The sequence below is a fragment of the Camarhynchus parvulus genome, chromosome 8 (assembly GCF_901933205.1).
Source record: "Camarhynchus parvulus chromosome 8, STF_HiC, whole genome shotgun sequence".
Classification (NCBI taxonomy): Eukaryota; Metazoa; Chordata; class Aves; order Passeriformes; family Thraupidae; genus Camarhynchus; species Camarhynchus parvulus.
The window spans coordinates 5524105-5549717 of NC_044578.1; the positions used below are offsets into that span (position 1 = coordinate 5524105).

At 40.1% G+C, this 25613-nt stretch overlaps 1 protein-coding gene across 1 annotated transcript; it reads right to left on the reverse strand.

Annotated features, from left to right (window-relative positions):
* Positions 1-6157: 6157 nt before the first annotated feature.
* SCP2 (sterol carrier protein 2) lies at positions 6158-25491 on the reverse strand. The gene is made up of 16 exons (XM_030953194.1): positions 25357-25491; positions 23216-23270; positions 22575-22646; positions 21962-22093; positions 21182-21246; positions 20045-20171; positions 19306-19369; positions 18943-19029; positions 18187-18337; positions 17295-17442; positions 15600-15707; positions 13084-13237; positions 10535-10628; positions 9777-9906; positions 8277-8356; positions 6158-7045 (listed from the first exon to the last, which is right to left on the reverse strand). Exons 1-16 carry the CDS (start codon positions 25396-25398, stop codon positions 6950-6952), a joined length of 1605 nt encoding a protein of 534 aa, XP_030809054.1. The 5' UTR covers positions 25399-25491; the 3' UTR covers positions 6158-6949.
* Between the last annotated feature and the right edge of the window lie 122 nt (positions 25492-25613).

Here is a 25613-nt window from a genome sequence, read left to right on the forward strand (position 1 = left end):
TAGGCTGAAACTACAAATGTCTTACAGGAAAGTCCCCAAATGTGCTGTGACACCCCACCCACTCAATCTCTTCTTTATCTTCTATGCCCTGCATTACAGCACTAACATCAGAACTTTCCACCACTTACACACACACACAGACAGCCCAGAAGCCTCACATTTCTTATTTCCCCATTCTTGGTGAAAGAACAGGAAGATATATTTGCTGACAGTATGCTCCAAGTGCAGCAATATTCCCAAGAAAGCAACACAGCTTTTTTTTCCCTGACAGCAGTTACTATATTAAATATAAAGCCACCTGTTTTGTGAGTGCCCTGCAGTGCTCCATACAGTACCTCCACAAAACCTGCAGAAGATCTGTCCTCACCAACAACACGACCTTCTTGCTGAATTCCAAAGAAGGGACACTGATTCTTTCCTCTCCACTCCAGCTGAACTGAAGTCTAAAGCAATTAAGTTATTTCCTCCCTCTCTTCATCCAGGCTTATATCAACTGGAACTGATCCCCCTGTGTGCCACGTGGAAGCTTGAAAAGTTAGAGTAGGAAGTGTGTTTTTACTGAAACCAAAATAAAAACAAAACAAAGCTGGCTGCTTTTTCCTGGTGACTCAGAGATCCAGGACACATTTGCCTGCTCCCCTGTCTGTACTACAATACCCTGAGTCCATAAAACAAAATGTGCACATATTTTTCAGGGAGGAGGAGTACGGGGATTACCTCACTCACTATGGAGGCCAGAGCAGCCCACAAGAGAGAGGAAGTGACCAGCATTCAACCTTCCCCAAAAGTGCATTTTTATCTGTGTTTTTGCTGTAGAAGTATAGTAATTTGTTGTCAGGTACCACCTAGAGGAAGTACAGGGCATTATAAAAAAGGGGCATTGTGCCTCCTTTAGTGAGGAAACAGAGGCACACAAGAGTCAGACACCAGAAATCCCATGTGCAAAGGTAATGCACCCTCACACTGTGATACAAATTATTCGTACAGATTTTTTTCCTCCAAGTTTTCACTTCTCCCACATCTTACTCTCCTACACCAACATACCCCAGACTCACAATCTCCCTTCTTCAGGCCCAGTGCTGCATTTCCATTATCCACAGAAATTCTCAGGAAAACCAGAGCTGGAGTCAAACCTGTCTAAAACAGTTCTGACACACCACTAAGCCAAAGGCTATGCCCTGCCATGGCACATGGACTCAGCAGCTACTGGTTTTATTCTGGACCTGTCAGAACAAAGAATTTCCATGCAACACTCACAGCACAGAATGAGCTGAGGGAGACATTTCCAGTCAAACTTGAGTCTTCGTGCTCTTGCATGTTCCTGAGTGGTGGCTGCAGCCTGTGTGAAGAAACATTTCCAGGTTTAAAAACTGAAGCTGAAGACTCAGTTTAAACTTTGGTATGATTATTTCTTCAGACCACACAGATGGCAGAGAACCAGGTCCTTGGGCAAACAGCTGCTGGGGCAGCTGTGACAGACAGTGTGTGCCACAAGAGTGCTTTGCCATGGGCCTGGCACAGAGCAGCCTGTGCAGGACACAACCTCCTGCACTGCCCAGCAGTAAAAAGCCCCTGTGCTGGTCAAGGACAGGCTTGGCAACCTTGAGCTCTCAGATTTCAAAGAAACTCTTGCAGACTTTAGCATTGTCCAGGGCCAAGCTGCACTATGCAGGATATTCCACGTGAGACCTGCTCAGTTCTGCAACTACTGCCACTGTCCTAAACAGGCTACATTTAATTGTGATATAATAAACCCAAATAACAGACACACCAATCAGCAACATGGCACAGAACAAAAGATATAAGCAGATCTACTGAAACACAGGCTCCAACAACAGTGGTTCTCCAGGCATCAGCTCAATTGTGATCTGCCTGGAGTGAGCCAGCAGGCATTCTGGAGGTTTTAGTTGTATCTTAAAAGGCAACAAAATGTTATTTACTCCTACCTTTATTTATCTGATTAAGACTCTACAGAAATACTGACATTCCTGAAGTGTTCACTGCTATGTGCTGGTATTGTGCCTTTATATGAAAGGAGAGAAAAAAAATTAAAATTCTTCTAAGTAACTTGCAGTCATTTTGCTTCAAAAAATGAATAATCAAAACACAAGGAATAAAAGGGGGCTTTGTCTCCAAAGCAGGAAGTATTTTTCAAACCTAAGAATTCACAACATTGCCTAACTATGAGCCTATTGGCATCTGTGTCTTGATCCAAAGGAACTCTGAGATGTCTGCTCTCCCAGAGGACACATACAGTTAAAAAAAAAAATTAAAGATCCATGACTGCTTTTAATCTACCTGAAATATGGGATACAGACACAGCATATTTTGAACTTGTTTTATATTATCCATGTTCCTTTTAGCCTGCTGCAGCATTATTAGGATGTTTCTGTTCCTGTATCACAGCATATAACTAACATTTCCCAGAAAACCCACCCTGGGCCATACAAAGCCATCTGCTTTCAAGTTAGCAACAAATTCTTCTTAGAGATACAGGCTACAGAACAGCTCACACTGTCACTCCAACAAATTACACTGCTGTTTATTTAAGTAATAAAGGCATTTGTTCCTAACAGTTGGGGCTTTTTCCAGCATTTGTTCTCCACATGTGGTTTGCTTCCTCAAGTGTTGATTTTTCATAGTTAAGAGACTTTTCCCTGCCTTTTATCCACCAGGCTAATTGCATTCTTAGCCTTTTCTGCCTCACGAGAGCTGACAGGCAGTGCTCTCGGTGCTCTGCAGAGCAGGAAGCCATGGATTTCCTGTTCCAAGGAGGTAAGAGTTGAATCTGACCTCAGATGAATTGGACATATGGGAAATGGACAAAACCTTGTGACTATCTGCAGGTTTTTTTCTATCCTAAGAGGGAAGATGTAGTCAAGGCCCTTTATCCCATCCTCCTGCATCCTGAAATGATCTATTGCCCAAAAATCCAGCTCTTTGACCCAGCTGCCACAGACTGTGCTCAGCTGTTTACAGTCTCCTGACTCTGCTGCTTTCCAGAGGGATCCCACACTGTACCAGGGTGTGCTGTACACAGGCAGAGCCTCCACAATGCCACCTGCCAGACTGTGTCACACACATACATTTTCAAAAGTAAGTGTATTCTTCTGCACTGAACCTAGTTCTTATCAGGCAAAGCATCAGGGCTGAAAAGACAAAACTCAAGTAAAAGTTTAAAAATAAAATCTGTGCTCCAAAACCAAAGCATTCACTCAAATTTTTGCAAGCCAGATCTGCTGAGTCAGGTATCAACTCTGCTCAGTGGCTCCAACTCTGACAAATCATGTCATGCTTCTCTTGCTTTTTTCATTATTGTGAAAATTCCAATAAGCAAGAATTACATATATTTTGCAAAAGAAAATAAGGGTAAGATATACCTGCCAACCTGACAACACCTCTGGCTGTCACACTTATTATAGCTGGGAAAAAACCCAAACCAAGAGCTGGCAAGGGGTATTCACCAGAGCCCACAAAGGAAGAACAACCCTCCCAAGCATTTTAATGTCTAAAGCTGAGATTGCCCCTCATGTGACCTGGGAGTCTGAGAACACCAAACCCTCTGCCTACAAGATTCCAAATTATTTTTTTTCTTTACACAAGGCCTTTGAAATCAAAATTAAAGCACTGCTATGTTGTGACTGGCCACCTTTTGGTAGCTCTAGCTTCCTTTCTAATTCTGCCCCCAAGGAATCCAGTTAACATAACACAATTGCAGTAACATAAACTTCTTTAAAAAGGCTGATCTAAAGCTATAGGGGATTTTAGCTGGAGAAGAAGAACTTAATGCTGCTTGGCCAACAGAGCATTAGGGAGTGAGAAAGAAAATCTTTGTAGCAAGATTTCTAAAATGGTACAGACTTAGGTAATGCTTTGAGTTATGCAAAAAATGAGTAACAGAACTTCATAATGTCAGAAGCTGCTTTGCACCACAGAGTTTTTCCTCATGAAAGTAAATTATTTCTATCCACTTTAACATTTATTTATTTAAAGTTGTCATATTATAAGACTGCATGGAGGATTTGGGATTTTTAGAAAAAGACACCTTCCTCACTCCCAGAAAAATCAGAGGAAGTATTATATAAAAAATTAAGCAAGATATAACACAAAGAAGGTGATGAATGTGAAGAAGCAATACAGCACAGATGTCAAAAGAAGATATTAGCAGGTAAATGGGGTGAATACATGACTTTGTCCTTTACTCCATCTCCTTAAATCCTGCAGGAGAAACACCAGCCTGACCAGTCCTCTCAGCTGCAGGCTGTGCTAACCTTTGCACTACTCCCTCTACCTACTGCTGATGGGAATGGAAGGTTTAATCTGGGATTTTTCTGTTTTAACAGCATCACAGATGCTCAAACCTGAAAGCCCCAGGCCTGTGCAAACCCAGATTTTTCTGAGGGAGAAATCAGGGCTTTAGCCTTGGACATTATTCCTCTTGGTAGTAAACAAACTCCAAAGTTATTTTGTTACCTTTTTTCCCCTTCATAGTTCCGCGCAACTTTCCCCCCTTAAAGAACTTAACTAATTCTGCAGCTGAGCAATATTACTTGAACTATTACCTATGTTACCTTGTTTACCTTTCAAAATGAATTTGGCCAACAGTGGCCAAAAGTATGTTGTTTGTGTGCTTAAAATTCTTGAAAAAGACATGTTCTTAGCTTGCATAACAGAGTTCTTCTGGTAGTATCAGTAATTCAAGAGGAGGAACAAATTGTTTTCTGGACAGAATTACTGCTGCAATCCTGTAAGTCCCCTTTGTTTTAACCCACAAGCCAAATGGCAAGAACTTAGGAAAAAGCAGTGAGTACAATAGCAAGTGTTATTTTACAGGGAGTTAAACACTGCTTTCATTTGAGAGATATGACTCCTATCTATTCCAATCCTTTAGATAAGTCAATAAACAATGCACGGGAGGAAACTGTTCATGTGACCAGATTGTACTTTTAAAAGTTTACAGTGGAGCAATGCCATATTTGTCCTAATTAACAGAAAACTAATGCCTTGGAAAAGATGATGAAAGTGGGGTCACAAATGTTGATTCATCCAGATATTAAAACCCAGGCCTGACCACTGAGTTCCTGGGAGTAAAAGACAGCTGAAATTCAGTACAAATGAACTGATGCATAAAGAAAATTTAAAATATTTCCATTTCCCAGTGCACAAATAAGCACTGAGTATGAAAGGAATGAGCCCCCAGTTTTAAGAGATCTAAGAAAACACCACCTCAAAACAAGAAGTGGTCAGAAAAGCAACTGGAGAAAGAAAAATATAGGCAGAAAATGCTCTTGTATCTTGAAAACTTTTAGCAGGACAATTGGAATGCTGCACACAGGAAGGATACCTGGATGGACAGAAGGTTACAAGGGTCTCTGCATGTGACACAGTTACAGAATAATCTCTCTGTTAGCTGAGAAGCCTGAAGGTGACAGGACAAGAATATACACCAGGAGTGCTCTGAAGCTGCTCACTGTTCTTCCAGTAAAACACAAAGCCTCTCAAAAAAGCCCCCAGAAATTTAGAGGTATAAAACTGCAATGTAGAGGATAGAAAATGAGTGAGTTTAATTCTAGATGATGTGTAGGTACAGAAACTCATGATCCATGCTAAAAAAAGCTGTCCAAGGATTCCAAAAGGGACTGGAAAAACTCATGAAAGACAATCCAGATATATTCACTTCTGGCTCAAATTGGTGAGCTGGGAAAAAAAAAGACAATCAGTGGCAGTTAGGAAAGTACTCTGAGTAAACAGATGAATGGCCATCTTTCCTCTTCCTTCCAAGGTACCAACAGGGAGAAAACCCAGGGGGCCAGAAGGATTTTTGGTGTGATGTAGCAGAGTCATTCTAACTGCTCAGCAATCTGTAACCATTCCCAACAGGAGGCAGAATGATTGGCTTGAATTTGCTCTTTTTTATTATTACTTTAGTTAAGCCAGGGAAGTGAAAGCTTCAGTGTAAGTTCCTCGGCCATAGCCCAAGTATGTGAGGATGTGAGATGTGTCTCCTGGACTGAGATGAAGTTTATGGATGAAGTTTTTAGTGCCTGAGGAGGAAAACGTGGATGCCTGCAGGTGTCCTTTGTGACAACCTGAATAAAATACTCAGTTCAGTACATTGACATGAAATCCACGTTTATAAATCTGAGCAAGACACACAGAAGAACAGGAAAAGTATATTTAATTTTCTATTAAACTTCCAACCAGAATACATTTTCCCAAAACAGAACTTAAAGCTTTTACATAACTGACAAGAATTTCATCATGATCAACACCAGTTTTTACCAGGAGAAAACAGTTAACATATTGGTTATCTTCCCTCTCTGCTCTCCTGGCAAATCTAATCTGTTTTCAAGGTGAAGTATTATCAAATCCTGTGAACCTCAAAGCAGCATTCTAGTTCCTGCTTAATTCTGGATATTTTGTTTATTTTTTAATTCCAAAGTAGTAATAAGAAAAGTATTTTATAGCAAATTCCTATTCTAAAAAAATGTTAGAGATCCCCTTTACAAGATCATTTTAATGTAAGCAGCAGCAAATTGGAGAGAATGGAAGTCAGAAAGCCTTTGTATGATCTGCTATTACAGCCTTTATAAAATGCAACTCATTTCATTGATATGCCAAACTATTTATAACTTTCCTCTCTTCCTTCCCAATTAATCTCAACAACAGTAACCAGCCTAATTCAGCTCTAATTTTTACAAATTGTCCATATTGATTAGAACAAAAGCTGTCACAAAGCCCCACCATGTACCATTTGTAAGTGTTAGTGCCTCAAGCTCAGCCATAGAGAAACTGATGGAAATTGTTAAGAGATTTAAGGTCTCTAACCACAGAATTTAGGTGAGAGAGGTCCAATCAAACCCAGCTTGTGCCATATTACTGATAATGTCTAGTTTAATTCTACTTTTTCGTCAAGAATATCAAGTACTGACTATTTACTCTACTGAGCTCAAAGTTTAGCTTTGCCTGGCTGAAGCTGTAGATTCTGAAGTTTCATTGCCATGCCCATGTTCCCAGAAATCTTCAATTTGCCTTGAAAGAATGCCTGAAAAGAAAGAGAAATTCTGTGAAATGCAATAAAACATATTATCCCAAATGCACCCCTCCAGACAGTTATGGGGTATTATGGATGAGCAGTTTGGTATTTCCAACAGTTCTGGCACCTCACATCCAGCAATAGATGCATTGTCTGACTGCAGAACAGCAAATTAAGGAAGTTGTATTCTTATTGTATTTTTGATACCTAAAGAGAATAAACTTGCTTGTTTCTCAGCTTATCACAGCCATGGGTCTGTACCTGGAGCAGGCAGAACAGCCCATGGTTGGGTGGTGACTGCTCATAGCAGACAAGGTCATTATTTCAATTGCAAGCAATAAAGCCACAGTGACAGTAGGTGCCACAACTGATTTCTTAGCTCAATCCTCCTCAGCCTTAACTGGCTTTGTTCCTGATCAATTCAATTTTACAAATGTCTGTTTGTAAAGCATTTGGATTTTTTCCTCCAGATCTTATAAGGAGATAAACTGCATGCACCAAAATATCCAAAATGTAGATGCAAAGCTGGAGTTGGTTCTGAATTTTCTACATGGATATTACAACATTTCTATAATGTGTTTTATCTTAAAACTTCTCCTAGACACATTTCAGTTTGCAAAATTTACCCCATGATTACCAGACCAAAATCTTGAAGCAGTTACCCAGAGCATTTCAAATCTGGAAGCACAGAACAGCAACTTAAAATTAACTTAAACACCTGGTTTACTTGTACACTATGACTGCTTTTGGTGCACAGAAGAATAAAAAAAACCCAAATTAAACAAACCAACCAAACAAAAACCCCCCAAACTCACCACCCAACAATAAAAAATGACAGGCATTTAGTGGATGCTCACCTCAATTTCTACTTTTCAGCATCAAGGTGACTCCTAACACTAATGTCAGCTATGAGGGTAAAGCCCTCCAAAGAGAGGCCCACATTCCTTCTTTCTCATGGCATTTTGCAAAAACTGGATTGCCCCTCTTCTCTGCCAACCAAGCACTATTATATCTCCTTCTGGGATATAACACAGGACACATCCCTGCAGGATATCTGACACACATCCCTGTCCTTCTTGATCAATCTCACTTTGGATGATTTGTTCAGAGCACACCAGGAGCTGTTATTTTTCAGATCAGCCATGGCAGTTTTGGATGAAAACATTCAAATGATTTCAACTTAAACACATGCAAAACAAACCAACCAGTTCCCTGATCAGGTCATCTTTGCTGTACTTACTGTCTGAGGGTTCATTTTGCCAGTCATGAGTGCCAGCAGATCAGTGTCAGCCATTGTGATTGTACAATCTGCCTTCTTATCTGCAAGACAGGAGAAGAATGAAGATTCAAACTCAGAAATGAAACACTTATAGGAGCTACAACTGTGTGGAGCATCCCTTCAGACCACAGGTCAGCAAATGATACCTGAAGTATGTACAAGCAAGAGCCATTAAAACAATACCAGCAAGAGGCAGCTGGGCCACCTTGTAGCACAGAGCATCCCAACACTGAAGAAAGATGGGCCTGCCTGAAAAGCTAAGCAAATTAATTCATTGAAAATCAATAATAATTACCTGTATCCAGACAGAATGTTCATTGCAAGCACTGATAATAATTTTTCAGCTTTATCAAGCTTGTACTTGCTAGTATGAAGATCAGCTTGGAATAGATGAGTTTTCCCCTGTGACACTGTCTTAAGACATTCATTACTGACATTTCAGGCATTTCCTGCCCTCTCCTTCCATGGGAACAACATGTGCATTCTGAAAGCACTCAATTGAATTAATTCAAGTACAGAAGTTTCGAGGATCTTCTTACTAAAGTAAGCTGGAAAATCATTTTAATAAACTCTGATATAAATACTGATGTGTAAACCAAAGGGCTAAAATCTGCACACATATTTTCCTACAGTCATCTTATTATTAGACTGAAATCTTTGATAAATTGTTGCCCATGCAACAGAAGACTGTGGTCTTCTTTTTCTAATAACATAACAATGAATTTCTGAATAAAATCCCCATCATGTTTTTAATTAAAAGTTTGTGATGCAGGTTCATGGATATATCAGATTTTGATTACTGCCTCTTGCGGTTTTTTTTTTTTTTTCTTTTTTTTTTTTCCTTTTCATTACTTGTGTGTGTGACTTCAGATTTGTGACAAGACATTTTCATGGCAAGGGTACAAATCTTGTGTTCTCAATATTTTATGGGGCTCCCCAACACCACCCAGTCTGTTTCTTATTTCAAAATGGAACTTGAAGTTTATATCAGCTGGTACAGCACTGAAACCAAGCAAGTTTTGTTGCTTAACTACCTGCAGAGGAGAAGTAACTTGACAAGGCAGACCAGGTTACTGCTTACCAGTGTCTCCAGCAAAGCAACTGAAGAAACAGCTACAAATTACATTTATTGGCCAAAATTTTAAGAGGTGAGAGCAACAAAATCCCCGAGGTTTGATTTTCACTTTTTTTTTCCCATTCTGATTCCTGTGAAATCATATGACAGATCTGCCTGTAGCCTCTGAGAAAACACACTGTTATCTCCAGACAGATTCAGAGTAGAAACTGTTCAGTTCTTGGTCTGAAACACCATGGATTAAAAGTGTCAGTAATAAGGAAGTTTAAAATTAAGGTAGCTCTACATCAATTTTGCTCAAGGTCACTACAGCCTGGACAGAATATGAGTTCTGTATTCATTAGTTTTATGTGTGTTCTGCAATGACATAATAAAACAGCACTGACCTGAATTAACTGCCACAGAGCCTTTACCATTTTTCACATCTACTATCCAAGTTGCTTCTTTCCCACCAGGACCATCCTTTACTTTGAAGGCAAAGATTCCACCAATTTTCTTAACAAATTGCTCTCCTTCCTATAATGAACACAGAATGAGAAAGTAATTTACTTCAACATAATTTTCAGTTAGTCTTAATTTAACAAAAGTAATTTAAAAACCTTCACCATTTTTACTAATATAAAAATATCTATTCTTCCCACTATGCATCATTTAAACAACCCATCAAAAAAATCTAAACAAACAAAAAACTCCAACTATGACTATCTATATTGAAATCTATTAAACTAAGAAGAATAGCCCTAATAGCCTTGTCCTGACATAAGTTTGACAAAATGCAATTTGTTCTTCTAAATCACACTTAAAGAGCAAGCACCCAACACCAAACACAAAGTTTCTTTGGTTAGTTAGCAAGTCCCTCACCTACAATCTAAACTTGCCTCCACTGAAATATCCTTATGCAGGTAGGAACTACCTAGAAAAAAGGTAACTTAAAATCATGGCACAGTGTAAAATGTTTCTTTTACAAACAATTGTAAAAATTCTTTTGCAAATAATTGTAAAAATTACAAAATCCAAATCTATAGCATTTGTTTCAATGAGCAGTCCTGAAGAAATGGCGGATGCTAATACATTCCCAACAGGTTTCACACACATTCTGTTATCAATTAAAATCCTGTTGTAGGTAAAAGAAGTAGTCAGATACCTCTTGGAGCTTCTTTTCAATCTCTTTGAAGACCAGGTGTGCTTTAAATCCATCAACAGCTGCACTGAGAGGCACAGCTGCAATACGGCCGTTGCTGAAACAAAAACCCCATTAATTTAAACACTCTCAGTCACTTTTCAACATCTTCAAATGATCACCAACAGGCCTAACACCAGCAAGAAACATTTCATTAGTACAAAGCAACTCTGCTATCAAAGTGAAGCTTGCTCTCTTGATAGCCTGAATTACAATCACTCCAGATATCTGGGTGTCCTGTGTGTATGAACTGAAGATTAATTTTACAATGGAAGTAAATTATTAATCTTGTTCCTGATACTCTGGAGAAATCACCCTGCATGGCCTGATAGCAACATGGAACCCAGTTCTTGATTCCCGCAGGGGCACACAGAGCTAAAGTACAGGGAAATGTCCAAAGAAATGGCAATTCAAGCAGCAGGAGGAGCAGGTTCACTGCTATTACCATCTCTTGGCAGCAGAGCCCAGAACTGTGGTCAGGGCTGATACTGCTAAAGTGACAGAATTGCTCAGGAAATGCTGCTGGAAGTTACTGGGGTGGTAGTGACACTGCCCTGCAGATGTGTGACAGGGTAGCCAGAGTGGGCACTGTCTTGTCTGAAGGAGACACATCCATTTTGCTAATAAACCAAGGCTGTACTAACAAGATGGAAACGGTAAGGTTCAGAAAAAGCCATCAAACAAAAAGCAGAACTGTTTCAAAAACTAATGCAAAACTGGTAAGTCCTGCTGCCTTGATTCACATTCTTACCAGCTATTACTAAAGCCACAGGCTTGATCTGGAACCAGTGACTAACTAGTGTAGGAAACTGGTGTGAAGGATCTCCCTAAACATGGAGTTTCACCACCTTTCCCTTAATTTCACAATGCACATCATCACTCAGTTACATAAGGGGTGTCTGAGCACATCAGCCACTCTGTTCCATTCCAAAGTCTGACACACATTGGTGCAACTCCCTGTGTCAGGGATCTCCCACACAGAGCCTTTGGGAGAACTAAGGGGCTTTAAGCTTCTCTAGGATAAGATGAAATGAGTGTTGCTAACATTTCTCTGGGTTGAGGTGTACTTGAGACAGTATTTTAAAAATCCTGAACACCAGTGAAGGTGAAATGAGCTATAGTAAATTAGACTTAAGTTTCTTCAGGAGAAATATTATCTGTACATGAAAAGCTCTCCCTGACAGGAAGGATTACTTCTAGCAGCACCTCAAGGCTGATGATATAAAAATAGCAACATTTTCAATACAGTGACAGTATTTTTAAAGACAAAGCTCAAAGCAATGGGAAAAGGTGTACTCCCTGTAACAGTCTTTTCCTTTCAGATGTAAAACTGTACCAAAAACCACTGAGAAGTTACGTGAACATGTTGGAAGAGAATCCATGAGAAGACATATTTTTCCTCACGTGGTACAACCTCTTATGGATTAAAAAAGAGACAGAATTATCACTCCTGACACTACAAAAAATCACTGCTGAAGCCCTTCAAAGTTCAGTGGCTTCTCTCATCACCTCTTCCACAGGTTATATTGCCACCTCCCAGGAACTGCACAGGTTCAGCTGAAACAGATGCTAGAAATATCAGCTGGGACAGAGGGAGGAGTGTGTTTCTTTCTGAAAGGTCAGTGTATGATAAATTCTGCTGTTCATAGGTTTTCAGAGAAAACAAAGCACTGGGATCATGCTTTAAAAGCCATAATACCCACAATAACCACGTCAACCTTTCTAAGGAAAGCTGAAAATGAACATGTAAAGGGAACTGTATTGTAAGTCTCCCGTGAAATACCAGAATATAAAATACAAGTGTTTTCTCTCAATTCCTGTCCATTCGAGCATTGAGCTACAGCAGAGTGTAGACACCTTCATATCAGTGTTCTCCCTCTCTGAAATAGGCTACAATTGCAAGTGCACAATCTGTAGCCAGTAACACCCCAGAAGTCTAAGGAATTACAGTATCACATGAAACAGGGCTGAAAGCAATCCTTCACAGAGCTAAACCACCATCAATTTTAGTAATGAAAGCAGTCGTTTCTCTATTCCCATGAATGTCTCGCTGGCACTGGCAGATACTTAGTTTCAATTCGTTACTTTTAATGTGTCCTGTTTTATTCTTGGAATGGTTTTTTTTGGTGGCTTTTTTCCTCGGAACATCGCTCTTCCTCACTGAGGAATGGCTCCACATGAGCCACTTCTACAAGCCGGTGTGAGCTTTCCAATAACTCTCAGTGCTCAATGTGACACGAGAGTGTGTGAATTTTAACCTCAGTACAGACGTGCAGTGCTGCAGGGACACAGGAGTGTTTAATTTACAGGGCAATCACCCCCTTGAGCAGCGGCAATAACTCCAAAAGAACGAAGCTGTGAGGGCGCAGGCAGCAGGACAGCCAGGCTGGGCCGGCAGCGCTCTGTCCCCGCGCTCCGTGCAGCCCCAGCCGAGCGCTCCGGAAGGCCTGGCGGTGCAGCCGCGGTTCTCCCCGTGCCGGGCGAGCCCCCGGCGCGTGTCAGCCCCGGCTCACCTGCTGTCCCGGGGGAAGCCCATCCTGAAGAGCGTCACCACCACGGCGCCGCCGAGCCCCAGGTTGTGCTGCAGCGCGACCTTCGCCCCCGGCACCTGGCGCCGCCCCGCCAGCCCGCGCAGCTGCCAGCACAGCTCCGCGCACTGCGCCAGCCCTGAAACATCGAGCGCAGAGCCAGCTCAGCCCGCGGCCTGCCCGCCGCACCAGGGACACGGGAACGGGGAACGAGAAACCGCCAGCGAGGGACTTGTGAAAAATGCATGGATTTATGATTGGCTTTTCGCAAATATGAAAATGAATATTATATGTGTTGTGTTAGAAAGTAATGCTGTATTAATTCTCTTGAGTAGTGTGTTAAATATAGTTTTAGGTTATAAAAAATGTTAAAATAGAAACTATGCTATGTAGGATACTTTTTTCAAAGAAAGGACTCGCAGCGAGATAGCAGCAACAGGACATCTAAATCTTTCAGAGAGAAAGAATGTATTGCCCTCCTATCAGAAGAAACGAACTTCTTCCTGCCTCAAAGGCGTTGTTAGGATTCAGAGGAAGAAGCTGACACTGACCAGACAGAATCCTGTATTTGAATGGAATTTATGCATCATCTATGAAGTGTATGAATATGCAACAGGCTGTTGCTTTTAAGGGTTAATCCTTTGTTAAGGTGGGTCCTTTTTCGGGCTCTTGCTGCCCAGAAAAGGTACCCAGACTGTCTGTAACTTTTTGTCTCTATTGTCTCATAGTGTCCTAATTTAAATTGCCCAAATTATTATTACTCTAATTGTATTACTATTTTTATAACCATTTTATTACTATTAAACTTTTTAAAATTTTAAAAACAAGTGATTGGTGTTTTTCACAGAACTGGATGTCTCTGGGAAACCCAAAGGAAGGGGAACCCCTTTGCACAGCAACCCTGACACTCTGTGATTGTGTTCACCCTCTGTCTCTATGCCAGCAGCTCTCTCGGCAGCCAGGCCCGGTCTGGGAGAATCATGGAGTTCATTCGGTTGGAAAAGAGCTCCAAGACCATCAAGACCAGCCCATGACCAAGCACCAAGCGTGTCATGTCCTCCTTCAACTCTCTACCACCTCCCAGGCAGCCCAATCCATCCTTTCTTGTGTCAGAATTCTTCTGGATGTCCAGCCTAACCTCCCCTAGCACAGCTTGAGGCTGTATCCTTTCATCCTCTGGTTACAACCCTTCTTCCAGGGAGCTGGAGGGAGTAAGAAAGTCCCCTCTGAGCCTCCTTTTCTCAAGGCTGAGCCCTCCCAGCTGCCTCAGGAATTCCTCATAGGACTTGTGTTCCAGACCTTCCCCCAGCTCCACTGCCCTTCTCTGCATATTCCTCACACTTTTCTCCTTTCCCCCATCCCTTCCTGTCCCTTCCCCTGGACAACTGCACAGGTCTTTGACAAAGCAGACAAGGAATCTGCATTTCATGCACAGAATTGTACATATTGCCAACTGACACATTATGAAGGAGTTAGGGAGTTTTAAAATTCCAATCCTAGATGAGAATGAACAGGTTTCATTCACATTCTCCCAGCCTCAAGGAGAGGGTGTGTACTGTGGTGCAGCCTGCCCTGCAATGGTTCGGATATTTCAGAGGATTTACATGACCCTTGCTTAGCATGTAACTGGCCTCAAGACTGTTTCCAAGGGAAATGAAGCTGACAGGCTTGTCATTTTCTGCATTTTACTGACTCTTCCTCCATCCCATGGCACTGGGGAAGCAAGAATGCCACTAAGTGCCTCTGCTTCTATCACTGTGTAACTGACAAAACTTAACATAAACCTGGCAATGCAATACTCTCACCCTGTTACAGATATCCACAGTCTCATTTATCTGGAACCCTTTTCCTCCAAGGTTTCCTAACACTTCCCCTGGCCCTCACACTTTACTGCATATTGTACCTCACTGTTACAGCTGTTTAGATTAAGATTTGGTGTTTCACAAGGTTTCATCTTCTCTAGTTTCCTGATAACTTTTCATGTCCAAACAAGGAGGGTGAATTATCTTCACAAATCCAACATGTTTTGTCCAAGAGCTAACTCATTTAGAAACAAGAACAGTAGTTTAAAGAAAGAAAAAAACAAACAAAAAAAAAAAAAAGGGGAAATCTATGTTGCTGGGAAATGGTGACCAAGTGAGCTTCTGTTGTAAACATCAGATAAATATTTTGACATCCAAGACTTAACAAAATCGGCTCTAGTACAGCTAGCAATGGTACAGGCTATTTGGAGGCAGGAAAAATCTCCAAAACCAGAATTTTAAAGGATGACATCATATTAGAACAGTTATTCAAATACTATTCAGAAGTTGTACTATTGAGGAATCATTTAGGAAGGTTAAGCTGTGTTACCCTACTCCAACACTTGGATTATTTGGAAAGAAGACTTGAGGGAAGAAGCTTTGAGGCCCTCACATTTCAAGCACAGGTGGGAAGTGCCTGCCTGCTCAAGAGCTGTATCTCTTATCTAATGGGTGTGATTAAATGAAAGTTTTGCATACCTGTGGCACCAAGAGGGTGTCCCTTGGAAATCAAGCCACCACTGGGATTAATAACCCATTTTCCTCCATAAGTATTGTCTCCTCTGTCGATCAGGTCACATGCTCTTCCTATAAAACAGTATTCATGTAAGAAAAATGTTCCTTTTTTATTTGTAAGTGATTTTTCAGTTCTGCTGTAACTTACCAGAGATGCTGCATGTCAGTCAAACCCTAGGAAATGTTACAGCTCATATTTCACAAAGAGCAAAAATTGGCCAAACTACATTAATGAGACTTGCTTATACCATTGGAGAATGCATAACATGGAAGAGAAGCATTTGTACAAAAGTTGTTTTTAATTTACAGTTGAATTGTTCTGTTGGTGTATACAGCATTATGATGTAATCAGTATAATGAAACTATTTCTATTTTGTTCATGAAACTGCAATGATAATTACATTTTTGTAAGTTGTAATTTGTAACCCCCAAGACTTGGAAGGTGAACACCAAATTGAACAAAAACCTTTGCCACAAAGGCCAACTAACGGTACCTTGGGCTGCATTCACACATCAAAATAGTGAATAAAGCCACTCAGAAGACTAATGTTCAGAATTGTTTAGCTTTACAGACTACAGACAATTCTCCCTTTTAACCAGGCTCTTACTCATTTATTCTTGTACCAGCTTCTCCAACCTACATTATTAACACTGACGTGTAAAAAAGATCTGTCATTGTTCCATGGTGCCATGAGAATACCAGGTTAGATTTGCTCATCTAAATCCACAGTGGTTTATGCCATTTCATTAATCTTTATGCCTAATTAGTCTATCATTCCAAGATAAGTGTCATATACTATTAAGGCCAGTCTGACAAAGGGTTTGTGATTTTTAAGTGAGAACAGCACTTAAATAACGATGCACAAGGCTAATTAGTCAAATAGACAAGTACCACCAGGATTATTCTGCATCAGTTAAAGGAATGAACCTAAAGAGCTTAATGTACCTGTTAAATATGTCAAACATTTACCATTTTCGCTGCAGATATCATAAAAACACAGCAAAAACGACAGTAGAAAGCAGATATTCAAAGGCAAACACATAAGTCTTCCTGGAGTTTCATTAATGTCTGTTTCAGTAAGAAACTCAGACTTAATATGCCACCTAGTGCCAGAATATGGTATTTCCTCACAGTTAAAAACAAATTAGAGAAAGATTACATCAGGTGATAATCTATGCAAAACAATAATATGCTTACAATTTAAATACATCACGAACTGAAATAGCAGTTCAATGCATTTTTTATTTGAAATCATAAAATACCCTTTTCAGCAGAAAATTTTAATGATTTTACTTACATACACAGAGCTAAATTCCATTGCCATTGAATCTGTTGTAAATCCAGCAAATTCACTGACCTAAACTAATCTGAGCATTGTTACACAGTTGACTTTAGATGCACGTTGACAATTTGCCACTATCTCTGAGGCAAAGATGTTTCAAAATCAGTGACTTGCTAAGGCCCCCCACAGGCAATTCTTGTCCTATATTTATATTCTTCAAAGGAAATACGTGGATGGAGGGAAATCTTGGGGTAAGATTATGCTAGAATGCAGCTCCAAAAAAGGGGCCTAAGACTGAGATCATAGGAGTTCTTAATTTGTGTATTCTTGGAGCTTTTCATTTCAATAAAACAATTATCTCCATTGCTACTATTACCTTCTGGACACAGTCCCAGAGCTTCATAGGTGATAAACTCATTAACTGAGAAGCAGTCATGAAGTTCAATCACATCAACATCTGTAGGTTTCAGCCCTGCTTTTTCAAAACATTTTTGTGCAGCATTTTTAGTCATGTCATAGCCAACCTGAAAAAAGGAGAAATTCTATGTTAAAATATCATTACAGAAGTATAGCTCACAGTTTAATTTTTACACTTAACTGTGCTTCTATAGATCCTGTCAGTGAAAGAAGGAGATGGTATTTTGATTTATTTGAATGCATCACATGTCAGAGTTTGATATTCATACAATAAAAATTGTTTAGAAAGAAATTACATATTCAAAGGCTTATTGTTGGCATGCAAAACCTTTCTGGGGAATATCCTCTATTTCCTTAACCTTGATCACAACCCAAATTGTTCCTTTGCATGACTCAGACCAACAGCCTTGAAACAAATCCTCAAATTGCATTGTTACCTTTTTCTATGATCCACCTGATTGTTTTAAATTTCATTACTATTATAAAGAGAAAAATGAAAGGAATTTTCTTTTGCTGTTAAAGTTGTTTAAAAAATAGCCTGTAAGTAATTTGTTAAAAACTAGGTTTCTGATAGCCTGTTTATAAGTTACTTATTATCATTCAACAATCATTCTCTTGCTTATTCCATACTTGTCTGAATGAAATCAATTTTACATTCACCACAAAGCATAGTATGTTTGCTCACTGACATGCAAATGTTTATAGCATCACTAGGACTTGCAGGTAGTTTAAAAAAAAACCCAAAACCAAACAAAAAATAACCACACAAAACACCAACCCAAAACTATAAACAAAAAACCTCAGAAAAACCATCCCAATGAGTACCAGGGAATACAGAATTGCAAACCTACCATCTTCATGCAACTGTTTCCTTCAAATGTGCTTGGATAATCAGTAGCCATCACCTGTGCTAGAATTTCCACAGCTTTTGGCTGCAATTTATGTCTTTTCACAAACTCCTCATTAGCCAAAACTGCAGCTGCAGCACCATTTGATGTTGGACTGATTGAAAGGAAAATAATGATGTTATTGTTCTAAATCAGTAATGTCAATCTTCATTAGATTGTTGATCTTCCATAGATTTATCTTTTAATACAAACCAAAAAAAACAAGAAACAAAACCCCACTTTCTTTGGTTGATACCACTGAAACTATAAATTCCATCAGTGCTTACTGGACACTTTCAGTAATATTTATACCAGACATTTGAAAATCATTACATCGAAATAGAAATGTGTCGTTAAGGTTTTTCAATTTAGGACAAATCAAAGCTTCTACTTGGCTATAAACCTATATAACCATATGTACACCCTCCAAGAGTGCTTAGGAAAGGCTGAAGAGAATGGACGAAGCCATTGATGCACATTAGTAAAAGAACACAATTACATTAGAACTCCAAAGTACAAAACTTATTTCAGCTCACTGAGAGCAAGTATATAGTGCTTGGTCATGACAGATTTTCCACATTTGTTTTATTTATAAAAAATTTTACTTAAAGCAATCTGTAAATTATAATTGACACACAAACAGACTTTATTTAAATAGATGTCCCACTATATTTGTCTTAACATCAAGATCTATTTCACAATGCAAAGTCCTCTCCTTACCAACACTGTAAGACAGTCAAGTAATCAAAAATTTTGCGAGAATGCAGAACTTCATCTAATGTGTACTCCTTTTGGAACTGGGAATACCTAAGGGAAACACACAGATGCCATCTCAGACTGAGCAGTAGACACACTAATATCACACTATTAGGCAGCTATAGAGCTCTCTTTACAAAGTATAAGGCACTGGATAGAGAATTAATTTTTCATATATTTCTAGAATAATTTATTTATTTTCTCATTCCATATTAATGAACATATGCTGAAAATATTCTGAACATATTCTAAAAATAGGACTTTGTTGTGAATGAATTTTTTTAACAACCAGGGATGTTGACTATAGAGGCAGAGTACGTGACTCACGGGTTGTTGGTTGAATGGCTGTGGTTCTTCCATGCAATTTTCGCAAAGTATTCTGGATTTGTCCCTGAAAAGGGGAAAAAAAAAATCTGTGTTTAAATACTTTGTTTGCTCAAACAGTGCTGACATAACAGTTTAAATATTGTGTCATATAAGAATCTGACCTTTACAAGCATCTTTACAAGAGACACATTGTTTTGAAGACTTTCCTTAGAACTCAGCTGAGGTTTCAAAATGAGATAAAGACTACTAAACACGGCTGAGTTTTAGCTGACAGAACAACCCACTTGCATATTTAACTCACATAAAACCACAGAAAACAAGTGCATTTTATTTGATGTATTATTCTACTACTGAAACTTAAATGATCATTTTCCTATCAGTGCAAAACAGCTGCAGTGAACTTGTAGAGTCTAATTCTATATTTTTTTTCATATAATAGCCTAAAAGTGCAAATAAAAGATGCACAACAGGCCAGGCTGTTACCTTGGAGCCAATTTCCTTATCTGGTCAGGGGTAGCAAACAGCAGTGGCAGCAGCCTTGTGCTAGGTACTAAATCAAATCAAACACCCGACAGCTTTTGCCAAACAGTTCAGCCCCATGCCCACCTACCTATCCTAAGGCACAGGGATAAAATGCAGGAGTTATGCAACCTTAATTCTACCATTTCATAAAACAAAATCCTATTATTTTTAAATCACTTCATAAAGAGAAGACAATGAAAAAAATATTTTAACATACCATATTTCTCCATATGTTCTTTGCCAGCGCTTGCAAACATCTGAGGTGCCACTGGAGCACTTGCTAGGCCATATTTATTTATCATAATTTCCAAATGTTTGTCCATAGGATTAGTTCTGTCTGCAAACTGAAAACAGAAATACAAAGCAAATCAAAATTTCCTTTTCTTTTCAACATCACCACAAAACTGTCTCAGATTTCAAGAAATTTTTTTTTTCTAATATTTTAACAAGTCCCTGGGCGGTATGCTGCACTTCAGAGACATGATCAGAAGTATTGATAATTTCCCAGCTATAAAAAAAAATAAATAACCAGAAAATGCTTGACATTATAACCACTGCACTGATTCATGACAAGAATCACTGCTACAGGATTTGTATCATAGTCATTATTTTCAGCAGGAGACTTTAGGTATTTTTCACCTCACTTAAAATCCTACCATTTACACAGCTTCAAGTTATAAAATTAATACTCTAGTAGTATTTTCATGAAGCTTAGATGAAATATTGTAAAGCATGTTAAAAGATAACTCTTTCTCATTTTTATCACTTGCTAAATTTAACGTTTTTCACCCAAACCTCTTGAATATATTATCGAATTTGGCAGTTCTGCAGTTAAATGACATATGGGCTCTAATATTGCTTGCCTTAAGGCAAAATATAAACAAACCCACACGTACTTCTCCAGTAAAAACAAATAAGAGTCAAGAAGCCCTTAGTTTTTGGGAGAGTGTGTTAACAGGCCAACTGAGTAAGCATCAGACCAGAAGACCCAGAATCTTTCTTTGATTTGCTGTGTTGTTTGAGAAAGACACTTCAGTTACTCAAAGCTTCAGCATTTTATCTGGTATTTTCCTTTTTTCCCACTAATCCAGCCTCGAACATAATCTTGGCAAAATACAACAAACATGACACATGAATTTTGCATGGAATGTTTTAGAGTTTATTTTTTATAGTATGTCATAGCTGCCATCAGACCTCACTAAAAGATTATTTAGATCAAACTAATGGTTTCTTTTGTCATCATCTACAGGAACACAGTAAAGCAAGAGGTGTTATTGACAACACATCTCAGAGAATGAGGAAGAAGTGTAACTCATGTACAAACAAAAACATATCAAGTGTTTCAGACACTTACACCTGAAGCAAGAGATCCTTTTGCCATCCTCTCAAAGCCAAGTGCCAGAACACAGTCTGCCAAACCTTAAAATAAAATAAAATAAAATGTGTGGCTATTTAAAGCACAATGTGATTATAAATGACACTAGATACTAACAACTATTACATTACAAGATATGTACACAAACACTTATCAGCTGCTCTTCCTTCCTCCTTCATTTTTGAAAGAGTCACATTAAGATGGACAAGACATTGATGCAAAGATATTGATACCTAAGAATGAAAGATCACTACAAGATTGGGGTTTATTTTTAACTGTATGACAGCAACTCTCATAGACAACCAAGCATTTATGTCTCAGCTACAAATACTAAACAATCATACACAGTGTTACTATGGTTGTCATTACAGAAACATCAGCATCAGTGCGAGAACGTATCAAAGTCCACAAACAAACTGCAAAAATAGGAGGAAATACTAATCTGATGTTCAAAGCACAGTCTGTCAGTCTGCTCTCTCCCCTCCCTTCCAAAAACATGATAGTTAAACACTTGAATTAACTTCAAGCTAAAAGAAAAAAGCTAAGCTTTTTAGCAGATTCTCCTTTTCACCCTGGAGAATCTAGTGCCTGCAGTACTACAATGCCACTTGTTCTGCACTCCTCCAAACAATTACTGCAGAAACACTTAAGTGGCAGAACTGACTAGGTTCATACTCAGGACATGACACAGGAAAAGACATGTACATCCTCATACACCATCCTACTGCATCTCTTAGGTCACAGAGCAAAACAACCCACCTCCTTCTACAAGCTGTCTGGCCATGAACAAAGCAGTGGCTCCAGTAGCACAGTTGTTGTTGACATTGATGATGGGAATGCCAGTTAGACCCAGACCATGGTAGATTGCCCTCTGCCCAGAGGTTGAGTCACCTTCAAACAGAAACACAACATTAAAATAAGGCACAAACTAACAAAAGTTTTGCTTTTGCTGCCAGTATGTGCAGTGCTACCAATTAAACTGTAATCCTGAACTTCTGAGCTGTCACCTTGAGTATAGCTCTCAGGTATCCACAGTAAAGAACCTCAGAAACAAGATGAAATTCCTCAGATTTTAAAACCAGAAAGGTTTGTCCTGTTTCTGTTTCACAGGCTTGAATCAAAGGGACATAACTGGACTGGACAGAAGGGTCTTAGAGGTGTGGCTTGGGAGCTGCTCTAGGTACCACAGCAGACTGACCCTACTTCAGTTGCCACAACACAGTTGTTAATAGAGAACCAGAAGGAAAGTAAATGGAAAAATCTTTTTGGAACAGAAATAGATTTCCCCTTAATAGAAAGCTTATTGATGCCATTCCTCATACTTTATCCACACAGAAGTCTGCAACTGTCACAGAAATCAAACAATACTCACCATAAACGTAACCCACACACGCCTGCTTCACTGCTGAATAAGGAATCCCAGCATCAGCTAAAGCTGCCTGGCCTAAAAAAAAACAGTTTAAAAGTTGGAAAAAAGTTTAAAATTGAAGGTAAAAAAAAAAAATATCAGCTCTCACAACCACAACAAGCAAACCTAGAATAGTATGTATGAATCCTGCATTCACAAATGAGAGTTGTAGAAATTCCTTATTATATGGTGCAAATATGGTCTTGTACCTCATAAGGACAACTTCATTCTCAAAAGGACAAGTTCACAGTATTTTGAGTTCTGAACAAGCTTCTTTATCAGAAAATTTCACTCAATCAATTCTGTGCTCCTGAAACACCAAGGCTGTTCATCCCAATGAGAGTAAGTTTTCAATAATAGGTAAGTATTCAATTATTTAAGTGCACAATCCAATTTTAAGCTATCCTGCTGACTTCAGCCTGGAAGGGCTAACCTGGACAGGTCAGTTATGGATTTGCTGAAAGTGGTCTGAGTTTTAAATCTGTTTTTTAGATGTATCTATTTATGAAACAGTAGCTTTTCCTTCACATGTGTAATAAAAATATTCCCTGTAAGACCTACAATAAACATCAGCAATCAAACAAAATGCTTTATTACTAAATTACCTGCTTCCTTAGCCATGTCAGGATAGTCAGCACTCCTCTCACTAGGCTTTGAAAACTGGCAAGAGAAAAGGAAGGAAAACAAGCTGAGAATAAATCACAGTGAGATTTAACTCATATTTTGCTCAAATTGGTACATTTAAAAGCTTTATATTTAATTTAGAAATAAGTTTTAAATGACGCAAAAAAATGTAATTTCATTGACCCAGAAGTGCATGTACAAAATCTTTACAACTCCCAAGTGCTGCTGCCAGCCTCTGCAATGGCTAAAAGGAGAAAATAGTGGCACTTTACGGGAGCAGAGAGCCATTTCTGGTCACTGTTAAAGAAGATCCACGACTATGGAGATGGACAATAATCCTGTCCAAAGCCTGTGGGTGGGACAGAGAATAACTGTAATCTTCACCAATTCATCATATATATTCACTAAGGCTTTGATAAATACTTCCCTTTTGCTTTTTTTTTCTTTTTGTTATAATCCTATTTGTAACAAGAAAATGTTTGCTCTTTGTAGCGAATTTATCACACCTTACTCTTCACCATTGGAGTAGAGGTGACATTTCTATTTTCTTTGCAGTGTAACACACTAGAGACCATCACAAGTACATGTGATTTGCATTTTTACATCACTAACAAAAAGTGTCACTGCTAAAAGAAATCCTCATGCTAACTACATATAATCCTACAAATTATTTGATGTCCCCTGTGAGCATATGAAATCAATTTGCTGTCTCCTTCTGCTGATGTCCCTGACTCCAGCCATTCATATCACTTGGCTGTACTTTCTGCAGTGCCTCCTTTCATTAATTTAGACAGAGAATTTACATAGCAAAGGTCATAAGAAAAAACAGTTGGTGAGTTGGTCATTGTAGAAGTCTGTAATTGTGATTGATACTGCTTGGGCTAACAGAGAGGAGAAGAGAGTACTGACAATTCCTCAAATCATGCTCAAGTGGTAACTGAGATGATCCACTCCTGAAAATGCAGAGCACTGGGGAACTGGCAGTTACACACACAGGAAACGTAAAACTGGACTGTTGTTGTGAGAAGATATAACAAATTTTAGCAGTCATTACATCATTAATGTTAATCACATAGAAGGAAAGCAGTCCTAAAAGATTTCATTGTAAAATACTTAAGATGCAATATTGTGTCTGACAGGTTTTACTTGTCTGTTCCATGAAGAAATCACAAGTGAGCCCAATAACTTCTATTAGTACATTCTGTGATCTAATTCAATAAACACAATTAACAGAATTGCCTTTAACCTTTCAACCTATCACATCACATGCTGGAGAGGTACCCGCGCAGCAACAAGACAAAAAGTTATTATTTAAAAGGTGGCCAGGAGGAGGAGTTTCTGATTACTCTGGCAAATGTCAAAGTTGTCTTAAGATTCATCTATCAAGACAAAAATGGTTCTTTTACTGTTCCTCTTTGAAAATCATAAAATCGTTTAGGTAGGAAATGACCTTAAAGATCAAGTCCAACTGTCACCCCAGCACTGCCAAGCCCAGGCTGCCTGTTCCTGGGTTTGACAACCCTTTCGGTGAAGGAATTTTACTTAATCCTAATTCGAACCTTAATCATGCCTTGTGGAAACTTGAGGCCAATTCCTCTTGTCCCATCACTTGTTACTTGGGAGAGGAGCCCCACGCCCGCCTGGCTCCACCTGCTCCCGGGGAGCTGCGGAGGAGCTGAGCGGGGCGAACCGTGCGCTCAGAACCCCAGGGCCAGGAGCAGAAAGGCCCCAGGACAGACCCTGCAGGGCCCGGCCCCCCCTGAGGCCCTGTCCTGGGACGGGCCCTGGGCCAGCGGCTGTGGAGACACAGGGACACGGGGACACCGTGCCCGCTGCAGGGCTGCTGTATCGACCAGCGCTGTGGAGTACCATGTTCACCTTGGCCGGGGTCCGGCCTCCCCAGCACTCCGAGCGAGGGTGAACTTTGCGCGGAGCCGCTGCCGTCGGGCCGGGACCGGGCTCTGCCAGCGCGCTCCAGAGGAGCCACCGCGTCCCGTGAGGGGCGTCCCGTGAGGGATGGGCGGCTGCCGCAGCACTTCCCCCTCAGCGGACAGCCGGGGGGCGCCGCCGAGGCCGGCCTGGCGCGGGCCGTGTCCCCCCGCGCACACACGGGTGCTGGTACCTTGGTCATGCCGACGCCCACCACGAACACCCGGCGCTGCATGATGGCGATGGCGGCGGGACGGTCCCTGCTTCTCCCGCTGCTGTCGCCGTGTTCCGCGGGCCCTCAGCGACACCGGGGCGGGGGCGGAGCGAGCGACCGGGGCCCGGGCCCTATGGACCCGCCCCTTAAAGGCGCAGCGCCCCCATTGCGGCGCGGGCCGGGTGTCCCTGCCCCAAAAAGCAGCCATGGCCAGTCTTGCAATCATCCCTGCTTAT

Excerpts from the sequence above, each read along its gene's own strand:
- SCP2 (XM_030953194.1), bottom strand. The coding sequence starts at position 25,398 with ATGCAGCGCCGGGTGTTCGTGGTGGGCGTCGGCATGACCAAG. Across the intron at positions 22,094-22,574 it reads GTGTGTGGGTTACGTTTATG|GTGACTCAACCTCTGGGCAG; the intron begins GTGAGTATTGTT and ends TTCTGTTTGAAG. Across the intron at positions 20,172-21,181 it reads AAGGATCTCTTGCTTCAGGT|TTTGCAGACAGAACTAATCC; the intron begins GTAAGTGTCTGA and ends TTCTGTTTTCAG.